Source organism: Octopus bimaculoides, chromosome 7 (assembly GCF_046866305.1).
Source record: "Octopus bimaculoides isolate indiv1 chromosome 7, ASM4686630v1, whole genome shotgun sequence".
NCBI lineage: Eukaryota > Metazoa > Mollusca > Cephalopoda > Octopoda > Octopodidae > Octopus > Octopus bimaculoides.
This window is the reverse complement of record NC_142934.1, coordinates 47409022-47428947: the sequence shown is the minus strand read 5'-3', so window position 1 is coordinate 47428947 and position 19926 is coordinate 47409022. Positions and strand designations below refer to the sequence as shown.

The 19926-nt window shown below is 36.4% G+C and overlaps 1 protein-coding gene across 1 annotated transcript; it reads right to left on the bottom strand.

The window, feature by feature from the left end:
- Nucleotides 1-5815: 5815 nt before the first annotated feature.
- On the bottom strand, nucleotides 5816-17557 carry LOC106883195 (uncharacterized). The gene is made up of 2 exons (XM_014934116.3): nucleotides 17198-17557; nucleotides 5816-8860 (listed from the first exon to the last, which is right to left on the bottom strand). Exon 2 carries the CDS (start codon nucleotides 8844-8846, stop codon nucleotides 8181-8183), a length of 666 nt encoding a protein of 221 aa, XP_014789602.1. The 5' UTR covers nucleotides 8847-8860; nucleotides 17198-17557; the 3' UTR covers nucleotides 5816-8180.
- Nucleotides 17558-19926: the final 2369 nt, after the last annotated feature.

The window sequence follows — 19926 nt, the reverse complement described above, 5'->3', positions numbered from 1 at the left end:
CACCTAATGGTGTATAACCCACTTTCCTATAGTAATGTCCGTTGGCTTAATCGGGGTAATGTTTTGAACAGATTTGTATCATGCTTTTGGGGGTGATATACTTTGCAACACTTACAAATACTTTCAATATGTAAAGGCTTATTCAAATCGATTTAATGTTAATGAAAATGAACTTCAAAAATATATTGCAACGTTGAAAGAAGAATTTTCCAAGCTAAGTAAATATTTCGAAACTTACGCTCCTATATTTTCTTTTCTCATAAAACCCGACTTGATTGATTTGAAAACGAACTCATTTGATCTATTACTTTTTGAGTGGATGCACGTCAATAGTTTTGAAATAGAAATGATTGAATTAACAACTTCCGAATGGTGGGAAACAAAATTTGTGGAACTACGAAAAACTCTTGGAAGAAGCTGCTTGGAGAAGTATGTTTACATCTTCAATTGCTGGATGTCGTTGCTTGAAAGAGTTAATTCTTTGAAGTAAATCTCATATATATACTCTGCATTCAGGCTTTGGCTGAACATATGCATGCGAACATAATTTTTCCCATATGAAATCTGTTTTAAGTCCTCAAAGAAGTTGTCTGACAATTCAATATTGGGAACCTAGCGTGAAGCTAAAAGTCATAAATTATGCACCTGATATTGAGAAATTAAGCAAAAATGTACAGGGACATGGTTCTCGTTAATTTATAGAAATTCAATGTAACTGTTGTTTATAACTTGTTCATAATTTTGTTTTGTTCTTTATAATTTGAAAAAAAAAAAAATTAATCAATTTTCTAAATAAAATTATATTTGTTTCCGTGCAATTTGAATAATTTAAAGGATTAATAAAATAGATTTCTGTTATAGCGAGTTTCAAAAACATAAATTCAACAAATAAAAGTAGTAATATGAGGTTGGCACTCCATTATCAAAAGGTTGCCGATGCCTGATCTAAAGTATAATATAAAGAAATCTTACAAACACCATACAAACTTTACCTCCAGTAAAACTGCCTATAGAACAATGAACACCGGGAGAACGTGAACCTTGTGTATTTCTTTATTACCCACCAGGGGCGAACATAAAAGGTACAAATACAATATCGGGAAACTAAAATTATAAAACGGAAGCATAAAGAAAGAAGCAAAATTAAAAGAAACGGATGCGACTTCCGAAGTCGAGTGGTTACATTGAAACCGTTTTGGCGTAAAATTACATATATCTAAAATCCAGCAGTTCTATTCCATAGTCTTTTTTTAGTTCAGTATAACAAGTCTGTTTTGGCAATTTCTCTCTATCGCCGATCACCTTCCACAACTCAATACCTTTAGCATTCTTTTTAACTATTTCCATTTGTACCTTATTTAACAGTTGGCATGTCGTAGCCTCATCATCTTCCCAGAATTCCACTTCCACCACATACTTCCACTCGCTCACCTGGTTTGCAATGTCATCCTCCGCGTTCGCATACAGAACACCAGCAAAACAAATAGGGGGAGGGGGAACCATATTTACATCATGTATGCTTGCATTTCTTTTCTGTTTTCTTGTTGGAGGGGAATGGGTAGGTTTGGTGCCTGCATGGGGACGGTGTGGTAAAAAGGGAGAGGGTAGCACTGGGTGGGTTGGGGTTCACAAGTACTTGCTTTCTTTTTCTTTTTCTACTCCCGGCTGTTTCCCCATTCCCTATCTTCTGATACTGGATTTTCTTTTTCTACTTCTTCTTGTATCCTCTCCTGTGGTGGTGGCTGTTGCTCTTCTACCATTTTGGGTGGTGGAGGGCAGTTCGCTCTTACGTGGCCTTTCGGGTCACATTTAAAACAGCGAGGAATCCTGCCCTCCACCCACACTTTCAAGCTCAAATCCCCAATCCACAGGTTCTCGGGTAGCACTTAGAGAACCTCCATCTCAGCTTGGACGATATTTTCGAGGATTTGTCCCTTCCATGTTGCTCCTTCCATCACTTCTGCTTGAACCACCTTCACCTCCTTTTCTCTTTCAATAATGATAGCCGCCACCACCCAAGCTGCATCGACTTCAGGGGGAATCCCTTCCACTTTGATTTTGGCAATCCTCTTGCCCATGTAAGACGGCCAGAGGACTACCTTTTCCGTTTTTAACACCTTGGCAGCGTGGGCTATCGCTTTTTCCTCCGTTTTATAACGAACCACAATCGCCCCGAACTTTCTTCCTCTGCCCAGGTAGGTAATATCTGGCCAGACTGTCTTCAGAGCCTTGTCTATTTCTCTCTCTTCCATGTGGTCGATTCTCCTTTTCTTTACTGAGTAAACTTTATAAGTTACCATTTTCTTTTGTATTTCCTCCATCCTTGTCTGCGGTAGAGACAACCTCACGTCGTTCCCCACCTTTACCACCATTCTACTGTCTTTTTTCATATTTTCCAGGTTTATCTTCTTTCTTCATATAAGAATTGGATGAGATATGATAGCTCGGTCATCTCTCCCCAGTTCTTATATTAATCATTAAAATCCAGAAATACAACAACACGAGGGATAACGGTAACGACAGATCAATAGTTTATTCTAGGTTGGTGTAGAGCCGTTTCGTTCCTAAGTGAACAGGCATGCCGCTAGAATACCAAGGAAGCTTCGACCACATGTCGGGGTCGAGTTGAGACATACGTGTTGTCACGACGCCTGCTTGAGAGAAAAGAGATACGTGTTGTCGCCACCGCTGCTAGAATGAAAAGATAGCGAACGCTATTTCTTTCTCTCCACCTATTGCGCATGCGTGCTCGGGTACTTCCGCTGACGGCAAGTCCTTGCACATGCGCAATGGCACTTCCCAAGATGGTGGCCAATGGCGGCCACACGCGCCATTACATTCTCATCTCGGTTGCTTCTGCAAAACTTTTCTCTTTCAAACATGCATCCAACATCTTTGCTGCCTTAACCAGTTACTTCTCCGTAGAGGACAACTCAGTCACGCTCAGATCTGAATATACTTGTCATCTCTCAATACTACCGAGAGACGGCACAACAACTCAAAAAGCACTGATCCGAGAGCGTGAACCTTGTGATTTGCAACCAATTGAAGTACTTATGATGTTTTTCTTTCTTTGTCTTTCTTTCTTCCTCTTTGTTTCCTTTTCTTTCTTCACTTATGTTTGTGTTCCCCCGGTTTTGTATTCGTATTTTAATGTAGTTTTGTTTTTATATATGTAATTATTGAAATATCTAAATTAAAAGAACGTATTTTTAAAAATTTGGGGAGCGAATTTTTTTGGTAATTTTTCTTTTTTAAAGCAGGGTTTCAAACGTGGACAGTCCGGCTTTTTTGCTTAAATCCAAGCAATACACTATTAAATATGTTTGTGGTGGGAAAGATATTGAAAAACATCAATTCGTCAGACTGACAAACAAACGAGAATGGTATCAGATGGTCGTGAGATGCGCAAAATATAACCGGTAAATAGCCCTTAAATCTTGTTTTTGGCTTTTGCATAAGCGTATGAATTCCCTCGTATAGAACACAAATATGCAAAAATTTTCTGAAAATTTCCAAAAATAAAAAAGCTATGAGTGGTTATATGGTGTATTTAAAGTAGAATTACGCCCTTATTTGCCGCAACGATTCATGTAATCAATAAAAACGTTAAAAAATGAATTGCAGAATTTGGGGAACCAACAAGTCATAGGAAAGGAATCCTTGCGCATTCTGTCATACTTTAGGCCTCAAAACCCAGCATAAGGCAACCCCATCCCGCCAAGAAGCTTCTTTTCTTTGTCATTCAGGTAAATCGGCAACCTTAACGGGTGTCAGTGTAACGAAAAAGCACCCACTACATATTAAATGATAGGAACAGCATCCAGCTGTCGGACGCCACAGTCTGCGACTCCTTTACTCCCTCCCACATCTTGGAAGCTGCAGTTAATGGGAGGGTCACTGCTGCTGTAGCCGCACGGAACCCACCCCCACCCCCTGATGTATGGACAAGACAGTGAACTATCTCTTCCAACCTGTGGCGCTTGAGACGTTCGTTGGGACTGGGTCACTAACCGCGAAGTTCTTGTCAATGTTGGCAGCTCGCCTCAGCGAGTTGTCAGTGATGCCTGTGAGGGCGCTTGGCTTTCCCAACGACTTCGCCTCACCATCGCCCGTGCTAATGCTGCGAGCGCGCTGGCTTGCTCTAGTAGGTTCCGTTAAACCTTGTGATGTGCGACCAGTTACTGCGATAAGAAAAGATTCCCCACAAATGGTTTTAACACAATTTTAACAGAAACTTTTGGTAGAATTAAATGAAAGCTTTCCGGTAATTTCCTTTCATGTAAATAAATGTTAATTAAAATAAACATGACATTAAAATACAAATCCAAAACCGAAGTAAAGACAAACATGAGCGAAAGAAGAAAAGAGGAAGAAAGAATAGAAAGAAAAATAACATAAATTCAACACCAGGTGCCTCAGTAGATCACATCCCACAAGATTCAACGGAACCTACTTAAGCAAGCCAACACGTTCGTGGCATTACCACAGGCAATGGCGAGTCTAAGGCGTTGGAAAAGCCAAGAGTTAAGTTGTTTGGTATTTTTTCGATAGTCATCTGCAACTATTAATGTTACAAAAACAAGTTTAAAATTGCTTGTATAATCGTTTTACTTTATTTACTTCCATTCATTAAACTTCCAAATTTTAATTATCAGCTAAACATTAAAAAAGCCTACAGATAACAATCATTGGCTCCTTGTTGAACGAGAAATAACTCAGCAGTGATTCAATGTCCAAGGCGCTTACAGTTACTTCCCTTAGACAATTTTGTCTCGGTATTAATTTTACGTTTTAATACATACTGCCAAGCAGCTAAGCTAAATATATCCAACACTTACATCCACTTCTGTGCCATTAGTTACGAGAAATTATGCAATCACGGAGTAGGTTTATAGAATTAATAAAATCATGACTGCATTTGACTGGAATAATTAATTGAATAGTACCGTTAAGATTATAAAAGCCAGTTACAGATATCAGAGGAAGGATGGCAGATTTAATTAATTATCAATAAAAAAAAATTACAACTTTGCTACTGTGATGCAAATATTCGGTGTCTATTGTATTCATTTAAAATGTAGTACAAGGGCATAATCTTGTCCCCAAATTTGAAACTAATATAGTAGAAGGGCTAATAATAATACAAAGATTACTATTGTTACCTTATATAATCTGTACCTCATTTAAGAAATTGCTCACACAATTTACAAGTTTTTCTGAGATAATTAATAATGTCTTCAATATTACAGACTTTTTTTTTCTCAAAAGTCAAAGATAATGAAATAATAAGTTTGCTTCCCAACCACATGGTTCCGGTTCAGTCCCACTGCATGACACCTTGGGCAAGTGTCTTCTACTACAGCCTCAGGCCAGTCAAAGACTTGTGAGTGGATTTGGTAGACAGAAACTGAAAGAAGTCCATTGTGTTTGTGTCTCATCACTACTTGACAACCAGTGTTGGTTTGGTGTGTTTACATCCCCATAACTTACTGGTTCAGCAAAAAGCAACATAGAATAATACTGGGCTTAAAATACAAATAAGGACTGGGGTCGATTCTTTTGAATAAAATTCTTCAAGATGGTGCCCCAGCATGGCCGGTCTAATGACTGAAACACCTTTTGGTGAATAAATAATGTAATGTAGAAAAAGGATGAAAGAAAAGATGTGAATTAAATATGTGAGCTACTAATTTATTTAAACGTGAATGAAAATCACTAGTTTATATAAACAACCTTTTTTATCTAGGGGTACATTTGAGATGACAAAAATAATAAAAAATAAAGCAAAAAAATAAAATAACTGACACACATGTCACGAGGTTAAGAAAAATATGTTTTAATGATAAAAAAATTAAAAAAGAAAAAGAGCTTTAAAAACTGTTGCATATCCTGTTGTTTGAATCATACTCAACCATTGCAAAATTGAGAATAAGTTATTTTTCAAGACACTCAAACATTAGTATGGATTTTTGAAAGACTTAAATTATGTTTTTAAAAATCTACACTGTACTTAAAATACATCATAAGATTGTATTTCTTATGAGATTCAGATTAAAAATAGTGGTACCAAAACAACTGTAACTGATAATTAGAGAAGAACTAAACTCAGTGTCTTCTTATTTGAATTAGCAATGAAAGCATAGTACCAGAGTAAGAACAGGCTGGAAAAAGTTCAAAGAGCTGCTACCATTTCTAGCAACAAAGGTCTTTTCACACAGAGTGAAAGGCAGACTATATGTTGCATGCATTAGAACTGCAACACTGCTTAATAGTGAGATATGGCCATTGAATGCAAAGGACAGGAGAAGATGGAAAGAAATGAAGCTAGCATGCCCCGTTGGATGTGTAAGGTAAGTGTGTATAAATGGATGGCATTATGAAGGGCATCCAGCTATGGAATCTATGCCAAAACAGAAACTGGAGGAAGATGCCGTCCATCCATCTAACCCATGCAAGCATGAAACATAGACATTAAATGATGATGATATGCTCACCTGCCACGCAGGCGGCCCGGGTTTGTTTCCCGGCCGATGCACAGGATTTTTGAAGGCATTGCCACAACATGACCGAAACAACTAAAATATATGAGCGCGCACATGTGTGTGTGTGTATATACACACGTAATGACAGGCGAAATGCTTAGCGGCATTTCATCTTCTGTTACGTTCTGAGTTCAAATTCCACCAAGGTTGACTTTGCCTTTCATCCTTCCAGGGTCAATAAAATAAGTACCGTTTATGCACTAGGGGTCGATGTAATCAACTTAAGCCTTTGTTTGTTCCCTCTGTGTTTAGCCCCCTCTGAGCAATAAAGAAATATATATATGTGTGTGTGTGTGTATATATATATATATATATGTGTGTGTGTGTGTGTGTGTAATCTCTTGTGCAGTTCGAACACATTTGGACTTGTCTCCTTTCTTTTCTCTTATCAACGAATCTTCTTCAAGTGTTCACCATTTTTACCTCATCTGTGCCTAACGTCCCTCCTTGTTTTATTCGTTTCATTTGATTTGTTGTATGTCCTGTTTTTGCTACCAACTTCGACCCTCTGCAAATCCTAAATTTTTTATTTCGGTTTGCAGGAACAACTGCCTTCAAAGTCTTATCTTGCTGTTTGAATGCTTGAAATAAGGAGTAGAAGGACAGCCGACGACTGATGAAGTGTCGTTTTTTTTTATGTTACTTATTTTGTTTTCCATTCGTTTCTCTTGTTTTTTGCGTACCCAACGTTATTTTCGTATTTCATGTTTGTTAATGTTTTTGTGACATCCTGTACTGATATATACATAGCTATATACATATATACGTATGTATGTACATATGTGTGTCTATATATGCATATATATATAATTTATATTATTATAGTGTGTGTGTGTGTATATATATATATATATATATTTGTGTGTGTGTGTGTATATATATATATATATACTAGCAGAGATACCCGGCATTGCTCGGGATTAAAATGGCATAGTTTGTATATAATATATTACAGTTATGTTGAAATAGGTGATATGGGAAAGTGCAGCATTGGCAAGAAAACATTTGTGGAGTAAATGATGGGTTAATTCGACTAAGCAACATGCTATGCGCCTGTTTCGAGTATTTCAGATCCTAACCTGTCATGGGAAATGGAGTGGGTATGTGATTTTTGAATGCACTGAAAAGCTGTCAGTGGATATATTCTCTTTTGCAGACAAAATGCATTTTGCCTGGCATGCTAACAATTCTGCCAGCTCTCCACTTATAGAGTGGAGGATAAAGATATTAAAAAGAATCTGGGTGTAATGAAGTGGTCTCAATAAAATAAATGCCTTTACAGATATTGGTTTCATTTTCCCACTAAAACACCATGACAAAGTATAATGTTTTCCTAAACATTGGGAATTATCCTATACAGAAAAATAGTCATAAATATTAATGAATAGATAGTTTTAGAAAATGTAAAGATTGTTACTTTGTGTATTTTCCAATATTTTTCTTTATCTTCAAGTTACAAAAAATTTCACTTTTATGTGTTGATTATTAGGGTCTACCATTCTATCAAATATTAATTCAATGTTTTCATTATGTAATTTGGAAGAAGATGAATAATGCAAGGCTATGCTACAAACTTGTTTAATAAAATATATTCCCAAAAAATGGAAGACGGTGCAAATGGATTCTTTAGCTATTTTACTTTGTCTTCACATAACGTGTATAGTGTGGAATTAATTTCTTCATATTAGGAATAGTAGGTGTTACACTCTCCCTTTCAGAACAAGCAGTCAGCCATTTCTGGAACCGAGGATACCAATCAATATCAGATGGTATTTCAAAACTTTTATAATGTTTCAAAACTTCCAACCTTTGCAACCATGGAAATGCCATTATATCAACAAATGAAAATGAGTCTCCCATGAAAAAATTTCCAGTTGGAGACATGGCTTTCACAAAACTTCCAATATTTTCAATTAAAGATTTTTGTATTCCATCAAGATTTTCAGGATCTGATTTCAAAACAGAATAAAATAATGGAATTATTTTACTCTCAGCATAATCGCCCCAGATACGAACCTGAGCTTTATCATAAGGTTGTTCCATCATAATTTTGGGTTTTTGCGGCCAAGTCTCATCAACATATTCTATACATACAGCAGATTCATAAATAATTTTATCATCATGTACCAACACTGGTACCAAACCTCTTGGATTCAGTTTTAAAAATTCTTCAGTCTTGTTATAAGGATCAATTTCTTCATATTTAAAAGGAGTTCCTTTCTCCAAGAGAGCAATCCAGAGTCGTTGAGCAAATGGACAGTACCAAGCAGTTAAAAAGCGAAGTTCAATACCTTCAGGCATATTGAAAAAAGAGCCTAAAAGGAAAAGAAAAGAAAATAGATTAAATATATATCCATAAAATCATCATCATCATCATCGTTTAACGTCTGCTTCCATGCTGGCATGGGTTGGACGGTTTGACTGAGGACTAGTGAGCCAGAGGCTGCATCAGGCTCAAATCTGATCTGGCAATGTTTCTACACTTGGATGCCCTTCCTAATGCCAACTACTCCAAGAGTGTAGTCAATAATTCTGAGTAAAAAACAAATATTTTTTAACATGAATTACATTTGTATTTTAGTATTATGTCTGTTTTTCTATGCTAGCATGAGTTAGGCATGTATATTATTGAAGAAAAATTTTTACAGTCAGATGCCCTTTTTATCATTAAGTCTTACCTGCTTTTCTAGTAAGGGAATTTTCATTCCATTCATTTTAAGAAGTGCAGGACTACCAGATGACTTGTTGATAGGGAGATGCCAGCAAATCTCATGGTTTGATGCTCAGTGATATTCTGGAGATGTGGAATATGTAAACATTTACACATACACACACAAAAACATACATACAGAGGTATGCACTGTTAATTGTAAAAATTAACACTGTTAATTGTTAATCTGTTAATTCTTTGAAAATGTAATGGAGGTTAACGTTAACTTTTATTGAAGAAAGGCATAACTACAGTTTAATACCCCACCGACTTTGTTGTCTCATAACTTTCAAAATATAGATATTTGGTAACAAAACTTTCACCAAATAATCGCTTATATCCTGTAGATTGAGTGTATGTAAAGATTTGTTGGAAAAAGTTTTCCAAGGGGTTGGAGAGAGGAGTTTCGAAAAATTCACAAGACCCAACATTTTCTCCCGCATAACTTTCTGCAAAATAGGTATTTTTTAATGAAACTTTGTACAAATACCTTTTAAATGGTGTAGATTGTGATTACAAAGAAATTTATAGGAAAAATTTGTGGGAGGGGGCATGGGGGAGGAGTTTCTGGAAAACGGATATTCAGATTAGGCAGCCCACATAAGTTAGAATTTCTCTGTTTTCTAAGTCTTTAGAATGATGAGAGGCATCTTTAACACGGAAAAAAATTTATAAAAACTCTGAAAATTTTTTCCCTCACTCCCGTCACCCTAATCATCACCCCAGTCCCAAACATTTTGGCCATTTTTTTCTTCACTACACACTTAAAACCTGTGAGAGAAACATTTTCGGTTAAAAAATTTTATTAATAATTTCAGAGAAAAATACACGATTTAAGGGAGATCTGGCTGTTGTTTCTAGCACATCCCAAAACCGCCCTCCTCGTTTCTTTCTCACTCAACCATCTATTGTTATTTTTCTATATTTTTCTCCCCATAAACGAATTTTATGGTATAATGATGTCTAAGTAACACATGTGTAGTCTCAACCGAGCGAGGCCGTTATGTGTAAGAAAAAAAAAAGCACCTAAAAACATCTTTAGTGTTCATATTCATCTTTCAAGTGTAATGCTTACTTGTTCGTATTATTTTGAATTATTCAGGTTCAAGAGGGGTGGCCACAATATTTGCTTGTAACTTTGTAAATTTTTTACATACAGATTTGAAATTTTGTCAGTGGGTGCTTTATATACCACTGGTTATGTAATTTTAGCTGATCTTATTGAATAAATTTGACTTTTTTGGGCAGGTAAATTTAATTAACAGGTGTAATTAATATAAACACTAAAATTGAAATTCTTAATGCATCTTATCTGTTTTATTTGTTACTAAAATTATCCCAGATGTCAATCAACAAAATTTTGCCACTTTTCAAGATGAGGTACATTAATTTGAATTAATTAAAATACAGTTATAATCAGTACAAGATTTTATTCTTTCAATGAATATTTCGTACCTCAGTGTGGAATAATTTTTTCCAGTATTTTTCAGGTGCATTCAACATATATGACCTCCAAACCCACCGCAACCACATTTTTCTAGAAAAGAAAGGTGGGAGGGGTGGTGTTGACCTCGAAATTTCCCATCAAAGGAGTTTCGTTTTGCGGGTCTTTTTTTCATTACTAGGTTATTTTACATGCTTTCAAAGAATGTGACATCGGAATCACACATAAACGGCTCCTTTTTCCAGAAAAGGCAAGATTTAGCTGTTATTTTCAACATGTCCTGCTACCACGTAACAGCTACTTGTGTTCACACCGAAATATTTACCAACTTTTTTACTTCCATTTATTTTTTTCCATTTTATGGAAGTCAATATTTTCTCTGTTGACATCCACCTCAGTTACTTTTGCTTTTTTCCCAGTTCTGTGCTTTCTGGAAGAAAAGCCCTCCCATTATCTCAAAGCTATGAGAATTCACTAACGTGATTCGTTTATTTTTTCAAGAGATTTCATAGAGGAATTAGATACAACGTGTTTTGGCCGATGTAAACACTAAAGGGTTAAAAAGTGCCAAAACTATAAAATCAATATGCTAAGACAATCTGTAAACAATAGAAACTTTTAAATGTTTACCGGTTTTTATGAAATTTTGGGTTAATGGACTTTAGTTAACAGAAGCTAAATGTAATGGAAGTTAATTAGTCCAATAATGATTTTCAAAGTTAACTTATAAGTTAAATTGTTAACAAAAATGTTAACTTTGTTAATTAACGACCAACGGATTAATGGACTTATGCCCAGCTCTGCATACATATATACATATATGAGGGATTTTGTACAGTTTCCATCTATCAGATTCACTTACATGGCCCAGGACTATATTTGAAGACGCTTGACTAAGAAGAGGTGTGATGGGACTAAACAAAAAATATTTCTTATCTACACAACTTTGCAGAAATAAAAGAGCCATGAGCTGGTAGATTCATTAGCATGTCGGACCAAACGCTTAGCAGTATGCCTTCTGACTCATTACGCTCAGAGTTCAAATCCTGGCAAGTTCAACTTTGCCTTTCAACCTTTCAAGGTGTATAAGATCACTAACATAACTAGAGTGTACAGATGGGGTGGTCCACACCAGGAAGCACCACATTTGGGTCTGTTGTAGGTGATATGTAGTTTTTGTGGAGTCTTGGGTGCTGCAAACTGAAGGGCCGCCCTAGGCAGCACACACTCTAGTTACGCTAGTGTATAAGATAAGTACCAGCTCAGCACTAGGGCCAATATAATCATCTTACTCAGCTCCCTTAAAAATTGCTGGCCTTGTGCCAAAATTTGAAACTAATGGTGTCAAACTGGTAGAATTATTGATACGTTGGGTGAAATGCTTAATGGCATTTCTTATGGCTTTGCATTCTGAGTTCAAATTCTGCTGAGGTCAACTTTGCCTTTTCATCTTTTTGGGGTCAATAAAAGAAGTACCAGTTGAGTACAGGGATTGATGTAATCAACTAGCTCCCTTCTCCCAAAATTTCAGGCCTTGTGCCTTATAGCAGGAAGAAAAAAAACCTCATATGAACATATTTATCAATTTATTTACAAACATACATTACAATTTATGATATTATTGGTCAAATGTCTATAACGAACTGACCACTTGTTCACTGCAGTTTTAATGGTGTGAGTAACAAGGGAACACCTGTAATTTAGTGGACTTCATTCAAAGAACACTGGATTTTCCCCATTGTTTACATGCTTTGCCAATATAAGGCCAAAAATATAAATGTGCATGAACAGCCTCTAAACTTCACCATTAATTTATGGACACAAATCACAGGAAAATTGAAAAATTTAGTCTTATCCTTAAAAGGTAGACTACAAGGAGTGAGTATGACCTCTATGTGTTTTCTCAGCTTGCTAGAAATAATAGCCTAATCAACCACAAATCACACCCTTTAGTTTTGAAAAGCATCTATCTAAGTTAACCCTCAGGACGCCCCAAGACTGTTTCCACACTTCCCATTCATCTCTACCTTCCATAATGATCCTCAGCTCCTGTACCCTTTCCATACCAGTATCCTCCAGCAAATTGTCGATACAGGTCATCTTCCGCCTTCCTCTCCTGGTTCTTCCATCCATTGGCTGCTAGAACACTAGCTTGTTAGCAATTTCATAGGTGTGTCTGATGCAGTGTCCAGTTAGCCTCATTCTTCTTTGCTGTATCTTCAATATTACTTTTGGTAGTCCCTGATATAAGTTGGTGTTTCTTGTATGACTCTTCCAGGAGACATTGAGTGCCATTCTAAGCATCCTTGTCTAACAACCGTCCAACTGCTTCTTCAATGCTTTAGTGAGCCTCCATGTTTCAGCCCCACATAGAACTGATTCCACTGTTGCCAGAAATAACCTCACTTTCAATTTCCTTGCTAACTTTGAACTCCATACCTTTCTCAATTTATGGCATGTGCTCCAGGCAAGAGCTTTCTTTGCTAAAATGTCTTTCTCCGTACTTTGTGTCTGTGCACAAAGGTATTTAAAATTTTCAACTACCTTCAACGACTTACCGTCTCTCACTTTCACTGACACATGCATTTCGTGGTTGAATACTTGCAGCTCTGTTTTCTTTGTGTTACAGTACAATCCTACCTTCCCCGATTCCTGCTCTAATTTGCTCAGCACCTCCTGTGCCTGATCTACCCTCTCTGTTAGTAATGTCAGGTCATCAGCTTAGTCTAGGTCAGTTACTGTTACTGCTTGATGCTGTTTACTTTTTTGTCTATGCAGTTTGAATCCCAGTTCTTCTTCCTTCCCCTTGTACTTTCTATGCATTACATAGCCCAGAGTGATGGCGAAGAGATAAGGTGCTAGCCTGTCACCTTGTAATACTCTGGCTTTGACTTCAAAATATTCCGTCTCTCCGTCAGGAGTGATCACTTTGGCTCTGGTGTTCTCATACAGCTTACTTATTGCTCTCAGAATTCTTGGTGGAATCTCATGCTTTAAGTATCTTCATCATCATTCATCTATGTACTGAATCAAAAGCATTTTTAAAGTCTACATAGATAATGATAGCCTTCCTGTTATGGCTCTTAACACCCTCTATCAGTCTTCAAAGTGCAACAATGTGAGATGTTGTTGACCGTCCTGATCTGAATCCATTTTGATTTGGTTGCAATTGTGTTGACCCCTTTAGTGGATTTTTAGCCCATTAATTTAATATAATGTTCGATCATTCTTCAATAGCTGTTAGAATCAATCCACTGAGGAACAACAATGACTCGTGTGAGATTGTGATGGAAGTTCCACGGTGAAAAAATAAATTAAACAGTGTTTCAACTTTGCGTGAGTATATGTGTGTGTCTGTAAAAGGGAGCCATGTGAATGTTTGTGTGTGCGTGCGTGTGTGTATGTGCAATGGAAGTGGGATGGTGAACATTCAATGCTGAAAAGAAAAGTCAAACAGTGTTTCAACTCTGCGTGAGTATATGTGTGTGTGTGTAAAAGGGAGTCATGTGAATGTGTGTGTGTGTGTGTGTGTGTGTGTGTGTGTGTGCAATAGAAGTGGGATGGTGAACATTCAACACTGAAAAGAAAAATCAAACAGTGTTTCAACTCTGTGTGAATATATCTATGTGTGCGCGTGTGCAAGGGAAGTATGTGAATGTTTGTATCTGTGATTATTATGTAACTTATTTTGTACTTTATTTATATATAAAATACTACAATTAGCCGTCATTTTTGATGGCACGGGGCCAGCTAGTACATAATAAACCAACAACAGCAGTTTTATAGTCATAATATACCAGGAGGATAACCTATATCACTACACTGACCTAATTAGTTTCACTCTTTCAGTAACATGCATGATTGAACGAAAGGAAAAAGGGACTATGAAAAAAAATATGTAAAAAATGAAAATAAAAGCAAAGGGATGACGGGGAAGAGTGTGAGGTGACAGCTTATGATCATGTTATTTAGCTCTCTGCTTTGTCCCCTCTTTTATTTTCTTTGAGCAACACAAATACAAAAACACAAATATACATGTCCTCCCCACACTTCTCTTTCAACTCAGCTGAACATGCAGGAATTAAGCCTTCAGCTGAAAACTGTTATCAATTCAACAAAACTTGTTTTAGCTTTAGTAAAACAATGCCATAGGATATCTTTTCAAAGAGGATTTCTTTTCTTGACAAAAAGAGTAATATAGTGGAGTGGAGTGGAGATGCATAACCTAGTGGTTAGGGTGTTACACTCACGATCACATCACGAGATCGTGGTTTCAATTTCTAGACAGAGTGGTGTGTTGTGTTCTGGAACAAAACACATCTCACGTTGTTCTGCGGTCACTTCGACACCTGATGCTCAGCACACCATCGACACCCAAGGATTGTCCATTCAACCAAAATGATCGGTATCAACAACTTTGAGAAGCCCTGGTGAAGACTATATTTAAAATAGCGGGAAAAAATCTTATAACACAACAAAGCTGGCTCTACATGGTTGCTCGAACTGCTAGGAATAGCAGCGAAATCTCCCCTTTGAAATTGAGCCTGAATAAAACTAAATACGAGGGGGTCACAGCTGGAATGCTAGATCAGGATTGATTTGGGGCTAAACAACAACAATAACAAACAGGGAGCTTCTCCTTAGATGCTCGATCTGCTAGAAATAACAAAGTTCCTTGAAAACGCAGCGGAGGTAAAGATCATGAACCGCACCCACTTTGGGATTTTTTCTTTTTTTTTTTAGACAAACACACTATATCGAGGGTGGAGATTCCGAATCTGCAAAAAAATCTGCATTTCAAAATTTAAATTCCACCCCCTCCTCACTTCCGCACCCCGCCCAATTTCTTAAATTTTCACTTTAAAAAAATTTGTGTTTTCGCGAAATACGTAGAAAGATACGGAGATTATGATACTGAAAAAAAAAAATTCTGTAAAATTTCAATTTTTCAAAAAAAAAAAAAAATAAACAAACAAACACTCCTCCCCTTCGTCCTATGACAAGAAGCATTTTCTCTACTAATGTTTCACGCTTGCATAGAATTATAAAATAGCAGACACAAAAAGTATCTAAACAGAAAACCTGACTTGCAAGAAACACATTTTTAAAATTTTAATGCGAATTACCAAAGAAGAAAAATTTTCAAAATTTAAATCACCCCCCCCCCCCACCGCCCACAAATTTCTTCATTTTTCATTTATTTTAGAAATATTTTTTGGTGATATGTATAGAAAAATACGGAGATTATAATTCTAAAATATTGGATTGTTTGTAAAATTTCAATTTTCTCTCCCCCCACCCTTTGACAGAAAGTGAAATTCCCTGCCTTTTTTTTCTTTGCCAGAGGGGCAAAGAATGAAAACGTGTTTTGGGGGTTTTCAAAATCTTCAATTTTTAAGTACGCCCCAACCGGAAATCTGACAAGCTAGAAACAACAGCCAAACCGAGGATCAACTTTCTAAATAAGAAAAAATAAATTTGAAAATGTTTGTGTGTGTGTGCAAAAAATCTAATATTTATATATATCTCTTAATTTCAAAAGACAACATGTTGAATTATGTTCGTGATGAAACATTAGTTGAGGAAACATTTTAATTTCACTTCTTGTCATGGGGAGGAGGTGCTTATTTATTTATTTATTGAAAATTTGAAATTTTACAAAATTTTGATTTTCAGAAACATAATCTCCGTATTTTTCTACGTATTTCGCGAAAAAAAAAAATTTTTTAAGTGAAAATTTAAGAAATGGGGTGCGAGGGGGGGGGGATGAGGAGGGGTAGAATTTAAATTTTAAAATGCAGATTTGGAGTCTCCGCCCTCGATATAATGTGTTCCTGTAAGAAAAATAATAATCCCCCATGATCTTTACCTCCGTCGAAAACACCATTCATCGTCTTGAAAAGAAAGGGACTTGTATAATGTTTTGTATAATGTATCTAAAATCTAAATCTAATATATATATATATATATATATATATAGCTGGGATTTATAAAAAAACAAAGACGAAGACGGGTGTGTTAACAAGGAATAGATGTATTAGTTTAATGCTCGGGAAGTGAGAAAGTCTTTTACGTTTCGAGCCTACGCTCTTCAACAGAAAGGAACACAGAATTAAGCAGAGAGAGAAAATAAAAAAAAAGGTTTATTGGCTATCCAGGAAGAAGCTCGAGGTGTATGAGGTAGAGACAGAATGAAACTGGTATATGAATTTAAAAACAAACGGGATCATAAGGGCTAGAACGCCTTTGATCAGATCAATCAATGCTGAAACCAGTATTAAACATCAAATAACAATAACTAAACTAGTAACTTTAAACATCGGTTAAATAAGATTATCCATCTATAAAAACACAGAAGTCCCTTTAGGAATGATTAAAAACCAAAAATCGACAGTCAGTCAATGAAAGACCCTACCTACAGTGTGTGTGTTTAGCATTCAAAAAACGCTTCCTGAGGTACTTTGCCGCAGATTTTATTTAACATATGCTTTTACTTACCTCACTGCAAACAACTCGAACAAACTTGTGCAAACAATTAATTTCACTAGCTTCTTCCCACTATCTGTTCAGTGCAGACGTAATACAGTACAAGTATGTATGTAATTTATATCTGGAGTATGCGTCAATATATGCTCAGAAAACAGGTATTGCAATGAACACCTGACCTTCAATGTGTGTGTGTGCATATTTATATCCCTCGCTCTCTCTCTCTCACTTCACTCCCCCCCTCTCTCTCTCTCAACCTCGCTTTCTTTTTCTCTGTCGAAAAGAAGTCAGCTGTAGTAGTATCCAGAGAAGTATAGATTCCGCCAGATCTAAACCTACTCGTGACAAGCCCACCACTGCCACCAAAGAAACAAGTCAAGTTCAATGCTGTATGCGTGCGGTGCGTGCGTGCGCGCGCGACATACCCACACAAATGTGCCCCCTCCCCGAATTTGTTTCCTCATAACTTTCAGAAAAATGGATATTATTCAATGAAATTTTCCACAAATATGCTTCAGGTGATGTAGATTCTGAGTACATAGGAATTTGTAGTGAATAAAAAATTCCGTGGGTAGGCTTTGTTTCTCTATAACTTTCAGAAAAATGGGTAGTTTTTTTAATGAAATTTTCTACAAATACCTTTCAGGGTGTGTGGATTACGATTATATCAGAATTTGATATGGTAAAAAAAAAAAAAAAAAAAAAATAGCCACGCACACATCACAATTTTTTCCGAAATTTCAAGTTTCATTTTGTAAATATGCAATGTGTGCAGTATATAAGTCTACGAATCCACCAGATTTTTATTTATTTATTTATTTTTGACATACTATATTTCGAAATAATCGTAATCTACAGACACTGAAAGGTATGTTCTGAAAATTCTAATAAAAATACCCATTTTCCTGAAACTTATGAGGAAACAAATTTGACTCATGTGAATTTTATGAAGCCCCTCTCCTAGCTCATGGAAAACCTTTTTCTTTTCCCCAACAAATTGCGATATAATCGGAATCTACACCATCTGAAGCGTATTTGTTGAAAATTTCATTAAAAGATATACACTTTTCTGAAACTTATGAGGAAATAAATCGGGGAGGGACAATTGTGTAGGTAAACCCATATATACAGGGTGGGGCATGAAAAAGAGCTCGGTTTCCGTAGCATAGTGTAAATACAGAAATAAATTTATACACGAAAAAGTACCAGGCTTTGTCTTTGCATGTGTCATTGTGGTATTGCAGTCCTGACTACGTTAGAGTATACGACTAAATTCGGTTCAGGTACGTGATGTTGATAAGGCACAAACATGGCGTGCTCTTGAATGAGAGCTGTCTCGCTTGGCTATGACTTTAAGATGTTTCACCCAGCGCTTTGAGGCAATGATAATTCGTGCTAAATCGCAGCCTACCGGCAAAAAGTTGGGGGTCATGTGTTGTGTATGTGTGGTCAGTAATATTTGCAACACTAGCGCTGCTCATTTAAATCATATTTGAATTTATTCTTGCCTATACATTGTCAATACATACTAGCAAATGGTTTTTATACTATTTATATTTACTCATGGAATAGTATTTCAGTTCATCTCCAATTAGGTTCAAGTACGTGATGTTGATAAGCAACAAAAATGACGAAACATCGATGTTCAGCGCTCCTGAATGGCATTTGAGGTGAGTTGTCTCACCTTTCTATGACTTTCAGGTGTTGTAACACCTGACGCTTTGAGGGAGTTACCCCACCATGCTACTACAGCATACTTGTGGTAGATAAAGTTTACTGCACTAGCGCTGCTTCTAATTCATATTTGAATATATATATATATATATATATATATATATATATATACCTATATATTTGTGTGTGTGTGTGTTCAAATTAAAATTCAGAAAATGGAGATGTAGCATTGACATAATTTATTAACTGCAAAAATTCAACATGCTCTCTTCCAACTGTTTCGATTTTGCCCAAATAATTAAATTCTAGTAATTAAAACATTTTATTGGGAAAAATCTCACCAGAGGAGTAGAAAAGACACTTGCCCAAGGTGCCACGCAGTGGGAATGAACCCGGAACCATGTGGTTGGTAAGCAAGCTACTTACCACATAGCCACTCCCGCGCCTGTCATTATTACTTATATTCAATTGTTATTAATAATAATATTTCTTGCAGTTTGTTTTTACTTTTGTCATATCGACGAGTAGAGAATGTTTTTTTATTTATTAATAAATTACCTTAAAATATGCTAGAAATATCCTCTTCTGGGATACCTATTTTGATCGTTATTTTCTTTTCAATTGTAATATTTAATTGTTGCGATAGGAAAAATATGCACATATATTTTTTTAATTTAAATTATATTTTTGTTCCCATTCTTATGAGAGACTCACAACACTATCAACAATCATCAATTAGTTAATTGATTAATCAATCAATCCATGTTGTTATCGTGCAGTGCCTGTGCAAGAAGATTTTTATTTAAGTGAGGAAAGGCTGTGCACTGAGTCAATCCCTCTCACTAAGCAACAGTAGCCATAACCCTTAAAGAAGAACAATTCAACACCATCGGTAACCACTGAGCCGCAGGTTTTATGTCGGAGTAACCAGGCTGGGTTTCGGGCTGAATTCCGCTCCGAAAATTATGGCGATGGTGCTCAAATCCGTCCTAGGGAAAGAGGAGAGGATAAGGAAGGCCACCAGTTCCTACATCGACGACATTTTGGTTGACGAGACTGTAGTGCCA

What these genes read in the sequence shown, in the direction of transcription:
- LOC106883195 (XM_014934116.3), bottom strand. Translation starts at nt 8,846, where the DNA reads ATGCCTGAAGGTATTGAACTTCGCTTTTTAACTGCTTGGTACTGTCCA.